General features: G+C 45.4%; 1 protein-coding gene across 22 annotated transcripts in view; it reads left to right on the top strand.

Moving 5' to 3' along the window:
* Svil (supervillin) overlaps positions 1 to 20,800 on the top strand; it is a 196,404-nt gene that overhangs the window by 154,377 nt on the left and 21,227 nt on the right. For 13 of the 22 annotated variants that reach the window (XM_085698962.2, XM_085698955.2, XM_085698958.2 and 10 more), the window contains 13 exons: positions 1,543 to 1,590; positions 1,683 to 1,814; positions 4,922 to 5,069; positions 7,637 to 7,726; positions 7,819 to 7,905; positions 8,932 to 8,991; positions 9,737 to 9,914; positions 11,625 to 11,797; positions 14,026 to 14,181; positions 15,676 to 15,812; positions 16,347 to 16,494; positions 16,609 to 16,754; positions 19,071 to 19,246. In XM_085698962.2, the coding sequence (XP_085555088.2) occupies positions 1,543 to 1,590; positions 1,683 to 1,814; positions 4,922 to 5,069; positions 7,637 to 7,726; positions 7,819 to 7,905; positions 8,932 to 8,991; positions 9,737 to 9,914; positions 11,625 to 11,797; positions 14,026 to 14,181; positions 15,676 to 15,812; positions 16,347 to 16,494; positions 16,609 to 16,754; positions 19,071 to 19,246 (1,679 nt within the window). The remainder of the gene's footprint in view (positions 1 to 1,542; positions 1,591 to 1,682; positions 1,815 to 4,921; positions 5,070 to 7,636; positions 7,727 to 7,818; positions 7,906 to 8,931; positions 8,992 to 9,736; positions 9,915 to 11,624; positions 11,798 to 14,025; positions 14,182 to 15,675; positions 15,813 to 16,346; positions 16,495 to 16,608; positions 16,755 to 19,070; positions 19,247 to 20,800) is intronic. The other 9 variants (XM_085698966.2, XM_085698965.2, XM_085698961.2 and 6 more) reach the window with 4 other exon arrangements.

Here is a 20,800-nt window from a genome sequence, read left to right as displayed (position 1 = left end):
TGTATTTAAACTGTTGACAAAAGGCCCAGATCTCATCTCAAACAAATATATGTATATTGCAGTAATCTGCCATTAACTTATTCAATTACTGCACAACCCTGGCTCGGATGCATGGGCTGGACTGTGTGGGATGTATGCCATTCAGCACTGACATCCAAAGGAAGGGTGTTCTTAGAGGGAACCACAATTTCAATGAGAAAATTAACTGTTAGACAATTTGCTGTTTGCGTCTCTTCTACCCAGCTCGCTCCCCTCTCACACTCTGGTCCACCTTCCGGTTTACTGCTAAGCCTCCTGCTTTGCCCTATAGGAACCTGTGTTTGCTTCTGCTCATTCTCCTGCTATGCCTGCTGCCCATACATACCTGTCTTTTGTATCTATTTATCAGGTGAGGAAAAGCCTATACATGTGAAACCTCAATGCAGTTTCTGAGTGGTAGAGGAGGCTCCACGTGGAAGAAAGCAGCTTTTCTCTGGCATTTCATTTGTGTGTGGAAAACGGGGATTGTGCATCTCTGTGTGTGATCTTGTGGGTGTTTAATTTTTCATATTTTTCAAAGTGGGTCAATCACAGCCTGTTCTTCACTCCAAAATTTTAGGTGGATTCAGTAGTGTGAATTTCCCTTGAGATCATGAAACTAGTATAAGGAAAAGGTTTGCTTTTTCTGTCTCTAAACTTTCAGTTCTAAGGCAGGAGCCCAGAATACACCAGAGTAGCCATCTTTACTGCTCGGGTATTAAAGGGTGTGACCACAGAATCCTACAGTAAGAGCATGCTTGATTTCAGAAACCTTCCAGCTGTGCCGTTTCACATTCCTCCAGATCCAGTGACGAGTCCTGTTGCTCAGTGTCTGTACCACATTTAACGTCAGTGCCTTAGATTTTGACCATTCTAAAAGCTGTATCACAGGGTCCCGTTTCGATGTCTAAGTTTCTCGGTGTTCCACATTGAATGCATTCCATATGCTTGTTTTCCAGCCGTGTATCTTCTCCGGTAGTGAATCTGTGCAGATGGTCGGCCCATTTGCTTCCCAGCCGTTGGGTTTTAATCTTCGGTGACAATCCCATGTTAATATGTTTTACAAGTATTTCTTCCCATCCTGTGGTTTGTCTTCTTGTTCTTCTGACAAGATCTGACAGGATCTTTCACGGAGCAGCTTATTAATCTCAGGGAATCGCAGTTTGCCGACTAGTTATTTCATGAGTATGCCTTTGGTATTCTACCTAAAACTGAAGTGCACCCAGGCTGGGAAATTAGCATACACAAGGTCATAGGTTTGATCTTAGTAGTGGGGCAGGGCGGGGTGTGTGTATGTACCATTAAGTTCATGTCTAGATTTTTCTATTATCTTCTAGAAGTTTCGTAGTTTTCCAGTTCACATACAAGTCTATGAACCACTTGGAGCTAGTTTTTGTGAATTATATGTGATCTAGTCTGTGTGCTTTTGTTTTGCAGCTAAGCAAGTATGCAAATATTGCAGCATATGGCTCCTTTAAAAGGCTCCTTTCTCTGCTGTTTTGTCTTTATTCCTTTCCTCCTCAGAGTTCAGTCGGGTCAGATTCTGGGGCTTCCAGTCAGCGCCATACTGTCGTGAGTCCTGTAGCTTTGTGAATCTTTTCTTAAAAATATTTATTTATTTATTTATTATGTATACAATATTCTGTCTGTGTGTATGTCTGCAGGCCAGAAGAGAGCACCAGACCTCATTACAGATGGTTATGAGCCACCATGTGGTGAACTCAGGACCTTTGGAAGAGCAGGCAATGCTCTTAACCTCTGAGCCATCGCTCCAGCCCAGCTTTATGAATCTTAAAGTTGAGTCCTCCACCTCCATTCTTCTTCTGTGGCCTGTCCTAAGGCTTTGCTTCCCCACATACATTCGAGTTCAAGATAATTTTTAAAAGATGCTACTCGGATTTTGTTGGGACTGCAATGCATTTGTAGATCATCAGATTGCTGAGCACTGAGCTGACCATCTATCCATGAACATGGGCTGGCTCACCATGGATGTTTTAGATTGAAAGAAAAATAATATTTATCAAAAGCAGCTTATATTGTATGACCTCAAACTTTAGAACGTCTGAAACAATGTATTTTTTACTACTTCACAGTTTGCCCAGATAATTTCAGTGTTTACATGGCTATGACTTATCAGTGGTCAGTGACCAGGTAAGTCGTTGTACTCAGCAGTGGTAGTGTCTTCATGTTTCATGATACAAGAGCACAGAGAAGGAGACAGTGTGTTTAGGCAGTGCACTGGTTCTGTGAGGCATTGCGCATCCTCTGCTTCCTCGCCTGCACCAAGGCTGTGGAGAATGAGGTACTGTTCTACCCATCGTCCATCAGAAGCCCCCCGCTGACTCTAGACCAGACCGAAATCACTTTAAATTCTGAGCACAGGGCTTCTTCATCATTGTCTCCAATTTTAGATCACTCGACACGGTATGCGAACATGGGTTGTAATCTTTGGTCAGGGGAAGGCAAGCTAAATCCTTTAGCATCATACAGAATTCTGCAGTTTGACCTTATCTCTGCTACTTAGCATGTGGTCATTTCTGCTATTGAGTAAGCCAGGTTATAATAGTTCTTCCTATGAAACTTACCAACTGTGGAGGAATTTTGCCCTCTAATTTGCTGCTAGTCCTAATGATACCCGAGCCGCTCTCTCCTCTGTATTTTCTCATCCCTGTGGGTGAGATGTGTGGATCTGCTGTGATTTCCCAGGAGCTTGGAGGGAAACAAGCCAATCCGCAGCATCCTGGCAACCTGGAAGCAGCTCACTGATTGTCCTGGTGTATCTGCACCTTCCTTTCTTCCCATACACCCTCCTCCACATCCTCTTTCTCATTCCCTCTGCTTCTCGATGGCATCTCTATTTAAAAGAATGACTTCTGGATGAGGTGGGTCCTCTGCCCATGTTCTGCCTCTCTCCAGGCTCCCAAACATCCATCTGCTAACCCTAAGACAGGATACAGAACTTAACAGAATTAAACAAGAAAAGAAATAGAGAGAAAAGCAAGACAATAATGTCATTTCAAACTGAAAAAAAAGAAAGGGACAAGGGAAAATTCTTTTTTTCATACTTTGAGAGGTTTCATACCTCTGGGTGGATCTTATAGGTTTTTCAGGGAATACACAAGTGGACATTCATTACTCCTTCCTAGAACCTTGTAAGGCCAAGGGGTACAAACTAAGGGTTCCCAAGCCAAGCATGCCAACTAGTCAAGTTATATAGACATTTTCAGGGAAAGAAAAAGTTATATATTTAATACTTGCATTTAGAAGAAAATCAAAAATATTCCTTCAGGAAGCTTTGGGTTGAGTTGCTTTCATCTCAGGACTCAGAAATTTCATCTTCTATGAAGACATTTTAGGTGTTTCGAGGAGAGCTAAGCTGTTGATTCAAGCATTTTCTGAGTCATTAACTGCACCACATTACCGTGCCCTGCTCTCTGGAGAGACCATGAGCTCACCATAGAGAAAGGAATCAATTTTAAAGGCATTCTGGGTATTTTGGGAAATACTTTTAGCCAGCTGCTCTATTGGTTTAATTAAACTTTATGCTGGACACTTCATTTTCAAGCAAATTTATTCTCTCAAACATTGTTGAATCTTTTATCAAGACTTCATAGTTTACTTAGTAAAATTACATAACTCAAGCATTCTTTGGAATTAGGGTCATTTTATCAATCCTCAGTGAAAAGGTTGTCCATGTTCTTGCTTTTGTTTTTAATTCTTGGTAATGACAGGTAATTTACATATTGGCAACAGTTAAAAGTCCTAGAGAAGTTTCCTTACTGGGCATGGCCTCCTGTACCCGTCCTGACCCCCAATTTCTAATATTCACTCTTCCTACCTCTTCCTTCTACCGCCCTCCTGACCCCCTCTCCTATTTCATGTATGACTGCATAGTCTATGTCCGTGTCTCTGTGACTGTCCTTATATGTTTGACTGTGAATATGTGTGGCTTTGTATATGAGTGTACATGTGTGATTGTGAATGTGTAAGATTGTGTTTTGTGTAACTCTCTATGAATGTGTATATATATATGTGTATCTCTGTGTGTGGCTGTGTATATGAATGACTGTACATATCTAATTTTATCTTTCCTTCCCAAACCATGCGCAAGAAGTTTAAGTAACATGGAGACCTGTTCCATTCAGTATTTCAATGTGTACTTCCTAAAGGCAAGGGTGTTTTCTCCCATGCCCGTGATATAGTGATGCAATGATCAAGACAAGACTTGACACTGGCATCATGTTTACCAAACCCACATCTGTATCTGAGTTGTGTCAGTTTCCCCTGTAATCCTTACTCAGCCCACTCCTGGACTTGTACTAGGATCACACATTGCATTTATCTGTCATATGTTGGGACAAGGTCTTCACCTCATCCAAACCACTAAGGGTGTCAGAATTGCTTTTGACCATGAAGCTGTGCTAAGGAACCATGTGCAAGGAAGATTCATAGATTAGATAATAGGGAAGCTGGCATTTGTCACTGAAATCAGCCATGTTAGAGACTCAAATGCTGAGAATTGTTGTTCTCCATGTGGGTTATGTCTAAAAGTCAACCCTGGGCATTAGGTCTGTTGTTATCTAGAGCCTTCTTCTGGGGTCCCCTGGCTACCTGACCCCCAGGTGATATCCCCCGAAGGCCCATCCAGTCCTGGGGATCCTACAGTTCATACTCCCTCTAACCAGTTCTCCTGCTTCAGTGTCACCCATATTCTTGGGGAGCTGACTTAGAGTAGCCATGCTATTTGTGAGCAGTTGTGGGTGAGCTTCCCTCATGAACTCATCCAGCACTCAGGAGACAAATCAGGCACGGCAACTTTGTTTCTCACTTGGGAGACGCTGCCGGGCTGCAATCCGCACCTCCATCACTTCTCTATTTTCCCTCCTGTGCGTTTTGCACACAGCGGGTCACAGAAAGTCGGGAGAGCCAGATGACAATTGAGGAGCGGAAGCACCTCATCACTGTGCGCGAGGAAGCATGGAAGACGAAGGGCAGAGGAGCGGCCAATGACTCCACCCAGTTCACCGTGGCAGGAAGAATGGTGAAGAAAGGTGAGAGCCTGTGTGGATGCATGTGTCAGTGCATGCACACGTGTGTGCACTCACCTCAGGGCACTCTTAGCCATGACTGTAGAAACTCAGCAGAAAGGAGAAAGCCCTGACCTTTCATCTCACACTGTTAAGTAGATGGGTTTTGATGGCTGCGCGGAGTGTTTCTGCTGCAAACTTCTTAGTGGCTGCCCTCTTTAGCAGAGGAACCCTAATTCAGTCTGTCACTATTTCAGAACCTACCTGTTTAGAAATTGAGTACAATTGTAGGTTTCAGAAGTAATCAGCTCTGCCAAAAAAAAAAAGAAAGAAAGAAAAAGAAAAAAAGACAGAAAGATACAAGTAATTTTAACCAATTATTTCCCACAACTCCTTTTAAATTGTTTCCATCTTCTTGTGGCCTACTGAGTATCTAGTCATGCCTCCCCACTACCTCACCACAATCAAGTAACCTTTTGGTAGTAAAGGCATTTTAGTATGAAGGAGCCCCTCTTGTCCCATGTGGGTCACTTCCTGCGTCCCTTTGGCTCTAGCTTTGTAAGCTGTGGCTTACAAAGTCAGTTTGCAGGCATGTGACCGATGTCTAGAAGATGCTCTGAATTCCAGGGAGAAGGATGTCCTGCATCCTTAGTTCACCAGGAACGCTCGAACTGCGTGAGGCTGGACCCAAACATGCAGGAAACTGAGTGCTGAGTCACATGCCGCATCCCTAAGTCATCTCCAGAGAGTTTTGATGGTATTTGGGGCTTTAATTCCTGTTCTTTGGGACATGGTTAAATGTCAGGATCCCTTCAATCTTCAAGTTCTGCCATCCATGTACTTCCTGAGTTGAGCATTTCCTCGCCTTAAACCTTCCGTTCTGTGTAGAGTTGAAGTCATTCACTGTGTGAATGTTTGTGGGGGAAGGAAGGAATCTCAATGGGAAGTTTCCTTGAATATTTGCAGAAGCCTTTGAAACCAATGTGTTAACCTTGGGATCATCCACGGACAGCAGAAGACTATTTACTTTCACAGGTTGAGGCAGGACCTGGCTTTTCTTCATGGGAACATGGAACTGTTTAGTCAGGTGTAATCTTGAGCCCAGCCCCCGCCCCCTACACACACACACACACACACAGACACACAGACACACACAGACTCACACACACACAGAGACACAGACACACACACACGGACACACAGACACATACACACACACAGACACACACACACACGGACACACAGACACACACACACACACAGACACACACACACACACAGACACAGACACATACACACGGACACACAGACACACACACACACACAGACACACACACACACAGACACACACACACACGGACACACACAGACACACAGACACACCACACACACACACACACACACACACGGATGCAGAGGACAGTAGCAGCTCATCCAGTTCTTTGCAAACACTACACTTATTTCCCACCCTGGTGTCTTCCACTTGGGTGGGGGTTGGTATCTCTAAATTCTGTCTTATTTCAACTGGGTGCCCACTCTGTGCTAAAATTTCCCTTCTTACCTTTCATCAGCCTTTGACTGAGTAAATACTTCCCACCCTGTGTCTCAGGGAACATATGGTTGTTTCCAGCATACCTCAGCTGTTGAGTGTGATTCTCCCACAATCCCAAATCTTTCTTCTGAGGTCAGACCTCTGGGCTATTCTCCATCTGTTGGTGTACAAAAAGAGCTCCACAGTAGCCCAAAATGGAGTAAAGCAAAGGTTTATTTATCTGGGAATAAACTCACAGAAAGAGCAGCCATCCGCAGTCCTCTGCGTGCGCTGGGAACTGGAACCAAATTCACGCATGCTTTTCGTCTGCATTTAACGTACAAGAGACCTTTTTAAAGTGGGATGTTATCTTAAAAGCTATTGGCCAAAAAGTGCCTCCCCTTTTGTCTAAATAGGAGAGTTTAAGCCTAATACAAAACTATATGCGGTAAGAACAAATATCAAATATTGTCCAAGGAAAAGAAGAGGAAACCATACATAAAAAATTAGAATTATAACCAGCATGAGCAATATCAAAGAAGAAATATATGCTAGATGTTTTAATAGTTATCTTATCCTAAGAAGTCTAAGTCTAATGCTCACAAGACCACATTGTCACTGCCCCTGCCCCCACCAGACTGGACACGAATGCTGGTGCCCAGGGCCACTTGCTGCCTAGGACAAGACAGCTTACTCCTAACTTCCTCTGTGGGAGATGGTGCCACTTTGTTTTTTCCTCTGTGGCCCTGCCACTCAAATAGGCCTTCCAAACTTCATTGTTCCAGGATATCCTGGGAGCCGTTTACATGCTATAGGTATATTTCCCCATGCCTTCTCCATTCATTTTGGAACACCACCTTGACAGCTATGTAGTTCATAGGAATAGGAAAACCAAAGGTATGGCTGCATTTGGCCTGCACAGCCCTGCACAGCGTGGTGGCTAACCTGTGCATACTTGTGTATCTGCTCATACTGTAGGGGCATGTACAGATTACTAGCTTCTGTGAATTTCCACAATTAATCTTTAAGATGCTAAACTGTCCACTTGTGTGTTCTGTAGGTCTGGCATCACCCACAGCCATAACTCCAGTCTCATCGCCTCTCTGCAGCAAATCAAGGGGCACCACCCCAGTTTCCAAACCCCTGGAAGGTAAGTCGTCCTGTCCACAGTGATGCGAGCACTGAGCATCGGCACGAGGAGGCCCCGGGGGCACTTGCTCACTGATGGTTTCCATTGTTTAGATATTGAGGCCAGACCAGACATGCAGCTGGAATCAGACCTGAAGTTGGACAGGCTGGAGACCTTTCTAAGGAAGTTGAACAACAAAGGTACATTCCAGAAGGCAGAGGGGAGCTTCCGCTACATCATACTGTGCTCACTACTTCCCATGAATGACAAAGAAAACCTTAAAATCCCTGACACCATCTACTCTCTCAGAACCTCTGAGTTCTAAATTTCAACTTCTTAACTTTTGGGGTGTTTGTTTGTTTCTGTTTGTGTTTGTGTTTGGCATTTGTTTTTACTGATGTTTTGTTTTTTGAAACAAGGTCTCATGTAGACTAGGCTAGCCTTGAACTTACTACATAGCCAAAGATAGCGCTGAACTCCTGGTCTCCCACTAGGAGCTAGCATGACAGGCGTGTATCACCATAGCTGGCTCTCCAAATCCTACTTCTGAATGCTCTCCCTCCTTAGGCAAATTATCTCCTTTCTAGTGTACTTTTAACAATTTATACATACACACACACTTAAAATTTCTATTGTTATCCTTCAGAAAATGAAGCTGTAGTCAATACTAATTAAAGTTCAAACTCTGATCCACTTGATAATATCTTGAACTTGGGATACCCAAGTTTCCAAACCCTTGGGATGTCATCCAATCCAAGTACACCTCCATGATATTGCCTTTACGCCACAAAGCAGTTACTGTGCAAATACAAAATCAACGTCCTCTTGGCTTTGAGTTACAGGCATCATTTCTGTTAAAGCAAAAGGTATTTTTTCTTATAATCCCAAATACTTTCTAAAAGACAATTTTAGTATAATGTAATGAACGTTTTAATATAATAGCTGTTGACACAAAAGGCGGTATGCAGAAATAGCTTCTTCTCTCGTGATAAACCAGTACCTGGTACAAGTAGCCCGCACTGTTGACAGTGACCCCTAAAGACTGTAAGTTACACAAACACTGAAAACCAGACGATAAGGGTGTGATACAGTAGCTAATTTGACTGCGTAAGACATATTAACAATGAAATCTATTATACCATTGTCTTAGTTAGGTTTCTATGGCTGTCATAAATACCATGACTGAAAAAGCCTTGACTAGGAAAGGGTTTTCTTTTATCTTACAGTTTGTAGTCCATCATCCAAGGAAGTCAGAGCAAGAACTCAAGCAGGGCTGGAAGCTGACTGTAAGGGTCATGTAAGGGTCATGGAGGATGCTGCTCACTGTCACGCTTCTCATAGCTCGTTCAGTCTGCTTCCTCAGAACACCCAGGACCACCTGTCTGCGAGTAGCACCACCATTATGGGCTAGAGCCTCCCACATCAATCACGAATCAAGAAAATGTCCCGCAGGCCAATCTCGTATCAATTTGCTGTTGATATTCTCTTCTTATAAATGACTGTAGCCTCTATAAAGTTAATATAAACTAGCCAACATGATGGAATAGCAGTGTTCTATCCCGTGGTCAGCAGGCAGTGCCGTGACCTCCCCAGTGTCCCACCTGCTCTTATTGGAGCACAGCTCTGTCTCATCATGGTCACTGTAGGATGGAGGGACAGCATCCCAAGCTACGCAGTGGCATTGTGTGTGTGGTCAGCCAAATGCTTCCCAGCCCTTAGCATGAATGTTTGCAGAACCCTTAGATGGAACAAGGCTGAGGTTAGCTCCCCTCCAGGAGAGGTCAGGTTCAGAAATGCTCACATGCTTGTGTAGGCGCAGTCAGCCTGCTTCCTGCCCTAGCCATCACTGTGCAGGTGGGAGGTCCTTATGTGAGAAGCAGAGCAAGCTGGGAGCTGGGGGGCAGGAGGAGGCAAAGAGAGAACTTTTCCCCACTCTGGGAACTTGAGGGAAATGACCATTACAACAGTGCAAAGAAGGGTCACAGCAATTGTTTCTCTAAAGCTCACGGGGGCTTTGCTCCGTTTTGACAGTTGCCGGGATGCAGGAGACGGTTCTCACGGTCACTGGGAAATCTGTCAAGGAGGTGATGAAGTTGGATGATGATGAGACCTTTGCCAAATTCTACCGCAGCGTGGATCACAGTATACCTAGAAGTCCTGTGGAGCTGGAGGAGGACTTTGATGTCATTTTTGACCCGTATGCCCCCAAGTGAGTTTGAGATTGACTTCCTTCACGTGCCTCCTCGTCTGTCCGCAGACACTTCCGCCGTGTGTATGTGCTCTAGAGTCAGGTGCACATCTTCTCCGTGCAGAGAGCGTGCATGTGGTCGCCCTGCTGGACTTGCAGGCCTACTGTGTGTATCCTGGGTATTTGTGCAGTCTTAAAAGGTGTGGCTGGCTTCACATCGCTCACACATTGTGGTGTTTTGTAGCATTACCACCGAGCAGAGGCCCACAACGTCCCACTGGACACCACTGAACTTACTCATAACTGGATATTTGGATAAAAACAGCTTAGAAGATTAGGAGCTAAGGTTCCTTTGCTACCAGCGATGTATAAAATTAGTATATTCATGGGTTTTTTCAGAGGCACTCAAATGTTATAGAAAGTGATTATGTGTTAGGATCCCATCTGGCTTATGCCAGAAAAATGTATATGGTAAACTGCCATCAGAAAAAAAAAAAACCAATCGAACAAAAAGCACTGGGGAAGAATTTAGTTCAAACTCAGGTCTTCCCCGAGTGTACCGAGCAGCACGGTCTCTCAAGTCTGCCTTTCCATACACTGGCTTCTCTCCTGGTCAAGCTGCAACTGTAGGGAAAGAGGTCTCCACCTCCAGCACTCAGTCAGCACAGCACAGTCCGCTTCCCCTCCCAGCAGACTCTCAAAGTTCAGGTTTGGCCTTCACTGTCAGTTTGGGTCCCAAGTCTATCCCTAAAATCATCCATATAGTCAAGGGGACAGATGATATCTACCAACCATGGGGGTGAGATGGGCACCAGAGGAAGCTCATGTGATATTATCAGAAGTAGGGGCACTTGTTCTAAGCAAGTTGCACACAGCCACCCACCGCATGGCTCTGCTCTTCCCTATACAATTACCAGAGCGACTGTGTCTCCCATGGGTGTGTTTTCTCATGGTAAAGATTTCCCTAAACTGCTCCTCAGGTGATGCACTGGTTTGGGTGTGTCAGTCTGTTCAGTTCACCTTCTCCCCATCCAACTGTCATTGCTGACGTGGGATATATAGTTATATATAGTTATGATAAGTAATGACTCAAATAAATGTGTACTTGTGCTCACACGCACAGTGGTTGTATACAAAGAATGCTTCCTGGCAGAGACCTAAACATTTGACAGTTGCATGTCAGCACAGGAGTCTGCTGAAAGATCATATCATTGACACACTACCTCCCCAGGCTGGTCAACTCAGTCCTGGGACAGTCTCAGGGACCAGAGATGATTCTGAAGGCCTATTTTATTATAATATATTCTTCACAGGTATGGTTAATTTCCTCAGGGAGCTGGTAGGTTGAGTTAATAATAGCTGTGAAGGGAACGGAAAAGCTGTATGTGAAGAAAATTTTTAATATGGGGCAAAGAGGTGCAGTGGCCATCTGGCGAGTCTCTGAGAACTTGCTGGTGACAGCAGCAGTAGCCATGCGTGTACAGAGAATCTTGGGCTCCCTAGCCAGCAGTGGAATGAGCTGTCCTATAACACTGGAAACCCTCCAGACAGAGATCAAAGGCACAAGTGGGCAAGGCTTCCAGAACTAGAGTAGGCTTAAACCTCCCTTTACCTCCAAGATGTGACTACATCACGGCAGGAATAGTGGGATGAAATCAGGAAGTAAAAGTAGCAGAGTGTATTGTCCCAGGTCTAAGACAACAACCTGAGCCACATCTGCTTTGCCCACAGGTTGACATCTTCCGTGGCTGAGCATAAGCGCTCAGTTAGGCCCAAGCGCCGAGTCCAGGCTTCTAAGAACCCTCTCAAATTGCTGGCAGCAAGAGATGATCTCCTCCAGGAATACACAGAGCAAAGGCTCAACGTTGCCTTCATGGAGTCCAAGCGGATGAAAGTGGAAAAGAGTGAGTGGGAGGAGCTACTGCCTGCTTCTTCGGGTCCCTGAGCACTGCCTACCTATTATTTCCTCCTTATCTGCCTTGCGGGGCCATGGGAGTTCAGAGAGCATTCATTAGCAAAAATGAATTCACACATACACATGTATGCTTGCCCAGAGTTTAAAGGGTTCTTACTAAAGTGCTGTTTAAATGATGCTGTTTTGCTGATAGAAGGAGACATCTGTTTCTGAATTTGGAATTCTGCTCTGGAAAACCCAAGCACAACATTTCTCCATTTACTCCTTCTCCTCCTCCTCCTTCTCCTCCTCCTCCTCCTCCTCTTCCTCCTCTTCTTCCTCCTCCTCCTCCTTCTCCTCCTCCTCTTCCTCTCATCCTTCTATTTTAAATTTTTTTTATTCATTTTACATACCAACCACAGTTCCCCCTCCTTCCCCTCTTCCCACTGCCCCTGCCTTCCACCAAACCACCCCTATCCATTCCTCAAAAAGTATAAGGCCTCCCATGGAGAGTCAACACAACCTGGCACATGAAGTTGATGCAGGACTAAGCCCCTCCCCACTGCATCAAGGCCAAGCAAGGCATCCCATCATAGAGAATGGGTTCCAAAAAGGCAGCTCATACACCAGGGATAGATCCTGGCCCTGCTGCCATGGGCCCCTCAAACAGACCAAGCTACACAACTGTCACCCACATGCAGAAGGCCTAGTTAGGTCCCATGCAGGCTCCCCAGTTGTCAGTCTAGCTCCCATGACCTCGGGTCAGCTGTCCTGTCTCCACTTAATCTTATTCAAGAGTGTCTTAGGAGATCTCGTGTGGATGTCTAATTCACTTCTTTCCTCACCCCAGCATTTTAAACCAGTGCTTTCAGAAAGCATCAACTGCTGTTAACAAGTGTCACAGTGCTTGTCACCCTGCAGGAGGCCAACTTAGTGGCATGGATTAGAACCACCTGCCCAGCTATACACCAGATGTAGACTCACTCCATCCAGTTCTACCAACAGTGCTCAGAATTCCTAAGCCCTTAGAGATGCTGGGACTGATTCTCCCTGGTTGGCATCTTTTACCAAGTCTTCACAGGTACAAAGGTGACAGCCTGTAGGGATGATGTCATCATTTTATAATTAACGTGATCAGTTGCACAGTGCCTTGAGACACTCTGCCCTCAGACCTGGCTGTAGTCACAAGATGCTGGGTTTTCAGTGTGGACCAATAGCAACCAAAGCCAAACCTGAGGCCCATAGAAGAGGAGGTGGTGGAGAGATATGTGAAAATTGTGCCAATAAACCTTTATGTCTTCTCAGCTCATTGTTTTAAAAATGTTACTACTGAAGCAAAAGTCAGCCAGTGATTTCAACTAGGACCTGACACTGAGTACAGAACACTGATGCTGTTTGGTACTTCGGGCAGTCCTGGCCTTTTGAAAAGCATTTCTTAATCAACTGGTAGGGATGCAAAGAGAACTAGTTCATCTAAATTCTCCCTCTCTCTCCTCCTCTACCCTTTTTCTTCCTTTCCTCCTCCCTCCCTCCCTCCCTTGCTTCCATCCTTCCTTCCTTTCTCCCTCCTTCCCTCCCTCTCTCCTTTCCATCCGTCCTTCCTTCTTTTCTCCCTCTCTCCCTTCCATCCGTCCTTCCTTCCTTTCTCCCTCCATCCCTCCCTCCTTCCCTTCCTTCCATCCTTCCTTCCTCCCACCTTCCTTTCTCATTTGGAAGCTATGGTCTGATATGTAGTTCAGACTAGACTGGTACTTGGTAGTCTCCTCTAGTGCTGAGGTTGCAAGTGCACCACCACTAAATACTCTTTCAATAAGAACAACAACTTTGACAAATTGGTTTATGAATGCTACAGGTAAAGGAAAATAAAAATTATAGCAAAAAATATTCAAATATCAAGATGATAGATGCTATCATGCCATGCATGATATGCCATGAAAATCACTGTTTGACAGTAGTGGAACCCACATCCTGGGCCAGTTTAAAACAGAGGTGTATAGCTCAGGGTCATGTACAGTCAGAGACCAACCTCACTCTCCATTCCAGAGTCTATTCCAAGCCCCCCCCCCAGCCCATCTAACTTAACTCCAAGCAGCCCCAGGACCTCTGCATTTAATTCTATACACAGTAATTAAGCTTGGAACGGAACAGCTCCTCAGACTTGAGTCCTGTGAGTTAGAAGTCACCTATGTCGTGAGCTTTGGCTTTCCTCTGAGCATCCTCCTGCACCTTCCTTCACAGTGTCGGCCAATTCCAACTTCTCAGAAGTGACGCTGGCAGGCCTGGCCAGCAGGGAGAACTTCAGCAGCATCAGCCTGCGGAGCGTCAACCTGATGGAGCAGAACTCCAACAACAGTGCCGTGCCCTACAAGAAGCTCATGCTGTTGCAGATCAAAGGTATTCTTCCTAGTGGTCTAGGAGCGGTGGCAGCCTGTCGTCTGACTGGTCATTGTGGGACTCCTGGCTGCACCCTTGCCAGGTGCTGTGCTGCCTCCCTCACTATGGCATCACAGACTGCACACAGCCCGCTGGAGCTCTGGAGTTGGTGAATGTGGACACAGGAGCTGCTGGGGGGGGAGACCCTGAGCTGGACTTAGTTCTTTACCCTTTCAGAGTCTCAGCTTCTGCTTCTGCTTCTGCCCTGGTAGCCCTTACTCCAGCACTGCCATGCACTGGACCCGATGTGTCTGAAGTCTCCAGCATGGGTCTGTGCACTCTTCCCTTTCCTGTTCTCCCTACCAGGATAAGTCATGATCCATGCCAACCAGAGTAAGGAAGCACATCCCTGGGGAAGGAATTGAGGGAATTCAGGAGTGAATGAGCCTCCTCCGTCCCCAGGTTCCATTCTCCTGTCCTGTTTGTCTGCAATACATGAGACTTGGAAGAGCAGTAGGAGGGAGGGCAGCTTCACTCCTAGAGGTGACCTCTGTAGCTGGATTATCACAAGAAGGATGGAATTGTGTCTGCCTCTGCCAAAGACTCTGGAGTGTTTACTGCAAACCCATTTCCTTCTCAATGTATTTAACAATGTATTTAAAAGATGAGTGAAGGGTAGGGAGATGTCTCACATTCTTACATAAGCACAATGCTTGAATCCCTGACACACACATAAAAACCCGGCTCAGGTGTATGTGCCTGAAACCTGAGCATTGTGGGGCAGAGACAGGAGATCCCCAAGCTCACAGGCCAGCCAGTCTAGATAAAATGGCAAGGTCGGGTTCTGTCTCAAGGGAAGAAAATGATTCAAGCCCTCCTCTGATCCCCACATATCCACGCATGGGTACACATACCTGTGCGCACACCTTCACACATGTGTGCATACAATATATACATCTGCATGGGCACACACACCTGCACACAACACACACAGACAACAGGTGAGGGGCTCTAATGTGCAGTTATACCTGGTGTGTAACAATAGAGTGCTCCAACTTGGTCAATCACTTAGAAGTGGGGGTGAAAGTGATGCAAGGCCGTGCTCCCTCCTAAGTGCTCCCTAAGTGCTCTGTGAGTTACAGGGTGGAAGGAGATCCTGTGAGGAGCCATGCCTTTCCCTGCTGCACGGCCAGATTGCAGTACAGGAAATAGGCTGTGTGGAGAAAAGGCAGCATGAATGTGAAAGAGAGAGCAGGGTGTCCTCCCTACCACTCTCCTGAGATGGGAGGAGCTCACTACATCCACAGACATGCTAAAATCCAAGGCTCTGAGACCACTTCTAAGAAGCACAGAGACTCTGGGGATGAGGCTGTCGTGTGGCCCACCTTAATTTCCATGTCCTGATGGTCCGAGAATTCCGATGAATAGGGTCTTTAGAATGGGAGGTCTGTAGAAGAGATGTGTCTGTCATGGATGTCTGCATGATGGAAAAAGGATGCTGGGGTTTGTCCACAGGCAGAAGACATGTTCAGACAAGGCTGGTGGAGCCTCGAGCCTCGTCACTCAACAGTGGGGACTGCTTCCTTCTGCTCTCTCCCCAGTACTGCTTCCTGTGGGTAGGGGAGTTCTCAAACGTCATCGAGAAGGCAAAGGTAGGTGTCCAAATGATAAGATGCTTCTAATGCCGTGTCCTTTACACAGTGAGGTGTTCTACTAGCTGATCTATGGCAAGCTTCTCAGATACCTTGTGTTTCATTCAGGTAGGAAGGGACAGGTAGTGTTTTCTTTGCGAGCACCTCTGAAGAAACTTGCACGAAGTGCTAAAGTAAATGTCTGTGACCTGCCTCAAGTTTGAAAGCCCTGAGACTGAGCTGACTTCTGGGTGGCCTACACATTTGTGCGGTGCCAGTGTGGCTTTCCTGAGTACCCCATGGGGGAAGCCCCAGTCCTGGGACAGTGTCCAAAACCCAGGAGTTATCAGTTGAATATCATACACTGAGCATTACTGCTCCAAAGATTGGACCCACCTTCTCATACAATTCCACTTCTCTGTTTAGACAACCAATGCCCACCACCCTATGGCCGAGTCTTTTGCCATGCATTCATTCTCTGGTGGCTGTGTGTATCCCTTTGTGCAAATCACACTAGTTTTGCTTCCTAACTCATTGTGTCCCTCTCTTTTTCAGGCATCTGAACTTGCAACATTAATTCAGACAAAGAGGGAACTTGGTTGTAGAGCTACATACATCCAGACCATTGAGGAAGGGATTAACACACACACTCATGCAGCCAAAGACTTCTGGAAGCTCCTGGGTGGCCAGACCAGTTACCAGTGTAAGAGCTTGCTATATTTCGGAGGGAGGAGGCTTGAGCATCCTTTCCCACAGCCCCCTCCCTTAACTGGTCCTTTAAGTCAACCACTTTCTAATGTCCTGTCATATCCCGAAGCTGCCGGAGACCCAAAGGAAGATGAACTGTATGAGACAGCCATCATAGAGACAAACTGTGTCTACCGCCTGACAGACGACAAACTCGTCCCTGATGATGGCTACTGGGGGAAGATTCCAAAGTGCTCCCTTCTGCAGTCCAAAGAGGTACCAGCCCAGGAACACAGCGCTGCTGGGGCTGAGCCAGGGCAGAGAGTTCTAGCTGCCTCCACGCTGACTAGCAAACACGGCATTTGCTAAGGAACACTTATGTGCTATTTCAAACCATTACTGCTATCTACAACACCAACAAAGTTCAAAGTATTTTTCAGAAATGTCAGGAATTGTTGAAGGTGTTTATATTTTATATAAAACATAAATACTATCCCCATGTCTCCAGGTATATAAAGATGAAAGTAAAATTTAGTTAGTCCTAAAGTTTCAGGAATAATTAGTATGAGTACATGTAATTGCATGTAATTTGCATATAGTTAATATAGTTTACAGATTTGTCAAATACTTTTTTCATGCCCCGCACTAAGTATTTATTAACTACACTTATTTTCAGCATTATTAAGTAATCTAATGGCTGAGAGGAAAGGGGAAGACACACAACACCCTAAACTCCACTAGGTAGAAACATATCACAAAGAATTCAGGGCAGGCACAATGAATCAGTGAGCAAAGGCTCTCCCTGCCAATCCTGAGGACTTGCTCAGTTTCCAGGTCCAACAGTGTGGGCACAGAAACCAACTCCCTTGAATTATCTTCTGGCTTCCTGTGTGCACATGAACTCACAACAAACATACAAACAAATACATAACAATGTTCTTTTCAAATGTCACAGGATTTTCTTTTTTTAATTTTCTTTTTATTTGTGTGGGTATGTTACCTGAATGTATGCCTGTATACCACATGAATGCAATGCCCCAGAGGCCAGGAGAAGGCATCAGATTTTCTGGCCTTGGAGTTACAGACCACTGTGAGCCATCATGTGGGTACTAGGAATTGAACCTGGGTCCTCTGGAAGAGTGGTATGTGCTCTTCCCCATTGAGCCACAGATCCAGTTCCATGTTTTCTTTTCTTGACCCTTCCAGCCACTCTGTCTTTTGATTAGAGAGCTTGTTCACTGACATTTCATACACATACACAAAATAAATGTAATTTTAAAACTTTTAGTAAATACAAACAATGTAACTCCTAGAGCTTACAAGATGAAATAAGTCATGCATGGAGAGAGAAATATTGAAATATTGTGTGATCTCACCACATGTGGAATCATCCCCAGAAAGGGTGGAGGGGACAAAGTCAATTATATAGAGACAGAAAAGAAAACAGAATCTCCTGAGGTAATGCGGGGGTGGGGGGTGGGGGCTAAAAGCACCCAGGGAGGCAGGTTGGAGGGCAGAAACAGCAAGTGTGGGAAGCAGAGTGTGTCTAGGTATCTGTTACTCAGTGTACAGCTACCATCAGTCAATGTTACTGCCGGAGACCTCTGCAAAATGTGGAGATTTTCACTGTTCTTACCACTGAGGCGACAGAAGGCAGAAGTGAGCAGCAGACGGCGATGGCTGTGTCAGCTCCTGCACTGGTGCAGCCACTGTGCATCCTGCCGCACACACAGATACACTCAAACATGTCACGGTGTATTTTAATAATAGAGAGGAAAATGCCATCCAAAGCTACACTGAGGATATGATGTATATGGACATGTGAATGGGAACAAAAGCCAAAGAAACAATGAGCAATAATCTTAGGAAGAAAATGAAGTGGAGTCTAGTTGAGAGTTAAAGCAGTGTCTAGGGTGCTGGAAATGAAGGCAAGACAAAAAGGAATACAAGGAGCATTCCATTCGTTCATGCCACAGACACTTAGCAATCAGCCCCTATTATCACAGCTACTCACTCATAAGTGACTTCTAGACATAAAGCGAAGAAAACCAGCCTACAGTCCACAATCCCAGAGAACCTGGGACCCTAAGAGAGACATGCATGGATCTAATGTACATAGGAATTAGCAAAAGACAAGATCTCCTGGGTAAATTGGGAGCATGGGGACCATGAGAGAGGGTAAAAGGGGAGGGGAAAGGAAGGGAGGGGAGCAGAGAAAAATGTAGAGCTCAATAAAAACAATTTTAAAAAAAGAATGGTATTGAGCTCTGCCCCAGGGATCTTAAAACTGCACACAGGAGAGATGGCATTGAATCCTCAGGTTCCTCAGCACCTGCCATGTGTGTGATAAGCTGTGTGTTAATGAATGAATGAATGGATGGATGGATGGATGGATGGATGAGGAAGGGGAGGGAGAGGAGGAGAGAGGAAAGGGAGAAGCAAGGAAGAGAGGAAGGAACAAAGACAGGGAAATACCATAACTCTTGATTTAAAGCTTTGGGTGGCACGAATGTTAAGAAGTGTGAAGTCATCAACAGGGCCCGAGTCCGGAGATGCCCGTGAAGTTCACACGTCCTTTTGTGCTGTCTCCAGGTCCTGGTGTTTGACTTTGGAAGTGAAGTTTACGTGTGGCATGGGAAGGAAGTCACGTTAGCACAACGGAAAATAGCATTCCAGCTGGCCAAGCACTTGTGGAACGGAACCTTTGACTATGAGAACTGTGACATCAACCCGCTGGACCCTGGCGAGTGCAACCCGCTCATTCCCAGGTGCCACTGCTGCTGTGCAGGCCTGCCTGCTCTTCTCACAGACCTGTGTCGTCTCCAAACAGACCTTCCCTTAGCTGTCACCTGACATAGAATATGGAGGTTGTAGCTTTAGGAAGGACCACCATACACACTCCAGAGTCTCTGGTGCTGTTGTGATAATTAAGAACTTCCCAGGGTTTCCTCTTCCTACACTTTGTGCTGCTGTTTTATGTCTTCTGGGGTGGAAGGAAGGAGAAGGATACTGGATTTAAAGAATGGCTGTGATTTTAGCGTTCACTACCGTGTACTGACTTTTAAAAACTATTTGGGGAAATCAGAGCAAGCACAAACTCTAAAAAAATGATTGTGAATTTAAAGAAAAGCATTCCTGCATTGATGATTTTTCTCTACCAGATCCTCTAAAATCCTCTAAAACTGTGTGTGTTGTGTAATAAGGAGCAGGCATGGCCTGGGACCACACAGGGCATCACACAGACTTCGAGGTCCCTGCACAGTTTCTCCCGTTACAGTCCAGTAACTGTGAACATTTGGTTTCAATACTTAGAAGCCAGACCTGCAGCCCCAACATTCAGAAAACTGACCACTCAGGAGATTAAGGTCATCCTGGGCTACTGACTCCCAGGCCAACCTGAGGTACGGAGTGAGAAAGACCCTGTCTGGAAAAAAGCAAGAAAACCACAAAAATTAAATATTATATCTATGTATTGAAAAAATAAATCTTTAAGCAAATTCTCATTAATACTGTAAGAACTGGGATTTTTGAAGGCTAAAACCGAACCTAGAGTGCATATTTAATACGATAGATTAATGCTGGAGCATAGATGCTGTATCATGGCCAATTAGTACTTAAATGCATGAGCGCAGATGCACCTGACCCAGTGGCTTCTGCTAAATGTGCCACAGAATCATTGGAAAAGCTTTGAAAACACGTCTGCCAGGCCCAGGGTAGGGACTGCGACTGGTACAGGGTGACTTATATCCTAACATGTCTTAAAGCAGTGGTGCTCAACCTTCCTAATGTTGAGACCCTTTTAGTATAGTTCCCCATGTTGTGGTGACTCCCAACCTTAAAATCATTTTCTTTTTGCTATTTCTTAACTGTAATTTTGCAGCTGTTATGAATTGGAGTGTACAAATCTGTTTTCCAATGGTCTTAGGTGACCCCTGTGGAATGGTTGCTTGACCCCCCAAAGGTCTCCGCCTACAGGTTGAGAACAGCTGTCTTAAAATCTCCCAGGGGACACTAAGGTGCAGCCAAGATTGTGAACCCAACCCCTTTTAACACTCAAGCAGCTGACATCCGCTGCATTGAAATGACTGGGCCCTGACCAGCAAGTAGACAAGGGGCCAAGACCCTGCTCCCATTGTCATGTCCTTCACCACAAGCTACTGTGTCTCCTACAGCATCTCATGGCATGTAAGAGATAGATTTTCAAAGCAGAAGCTGAGCCTGTTCTACAGTAATCTCAGCAAGCCTGCAGAGGAAAGTTTACAGAATATACTCAGCTAGTCTCTGAAACTTAGTGAGGATACAGCCACTTGCAATGTTGTGGT

The sequence above is a fragment of the Myodes glareolus genome, chromosome 14 (genome assembly GCF_982192425.1).
Source record: "Myodes glareolus chromosome 14, mMyoGla1.1, whole genome shotgun sequence".
NCBI classification, from domain to species: Eukaryota; Metazoa; Chordata; class Mammalia; order Rodentia; family Cricetidae; genus Myodes; species Myodes glareolus.
Note: the sequence above shows the minus strand (reverse complement) of the source record. Positions and strands in the feature narration are given on the sequence as shown.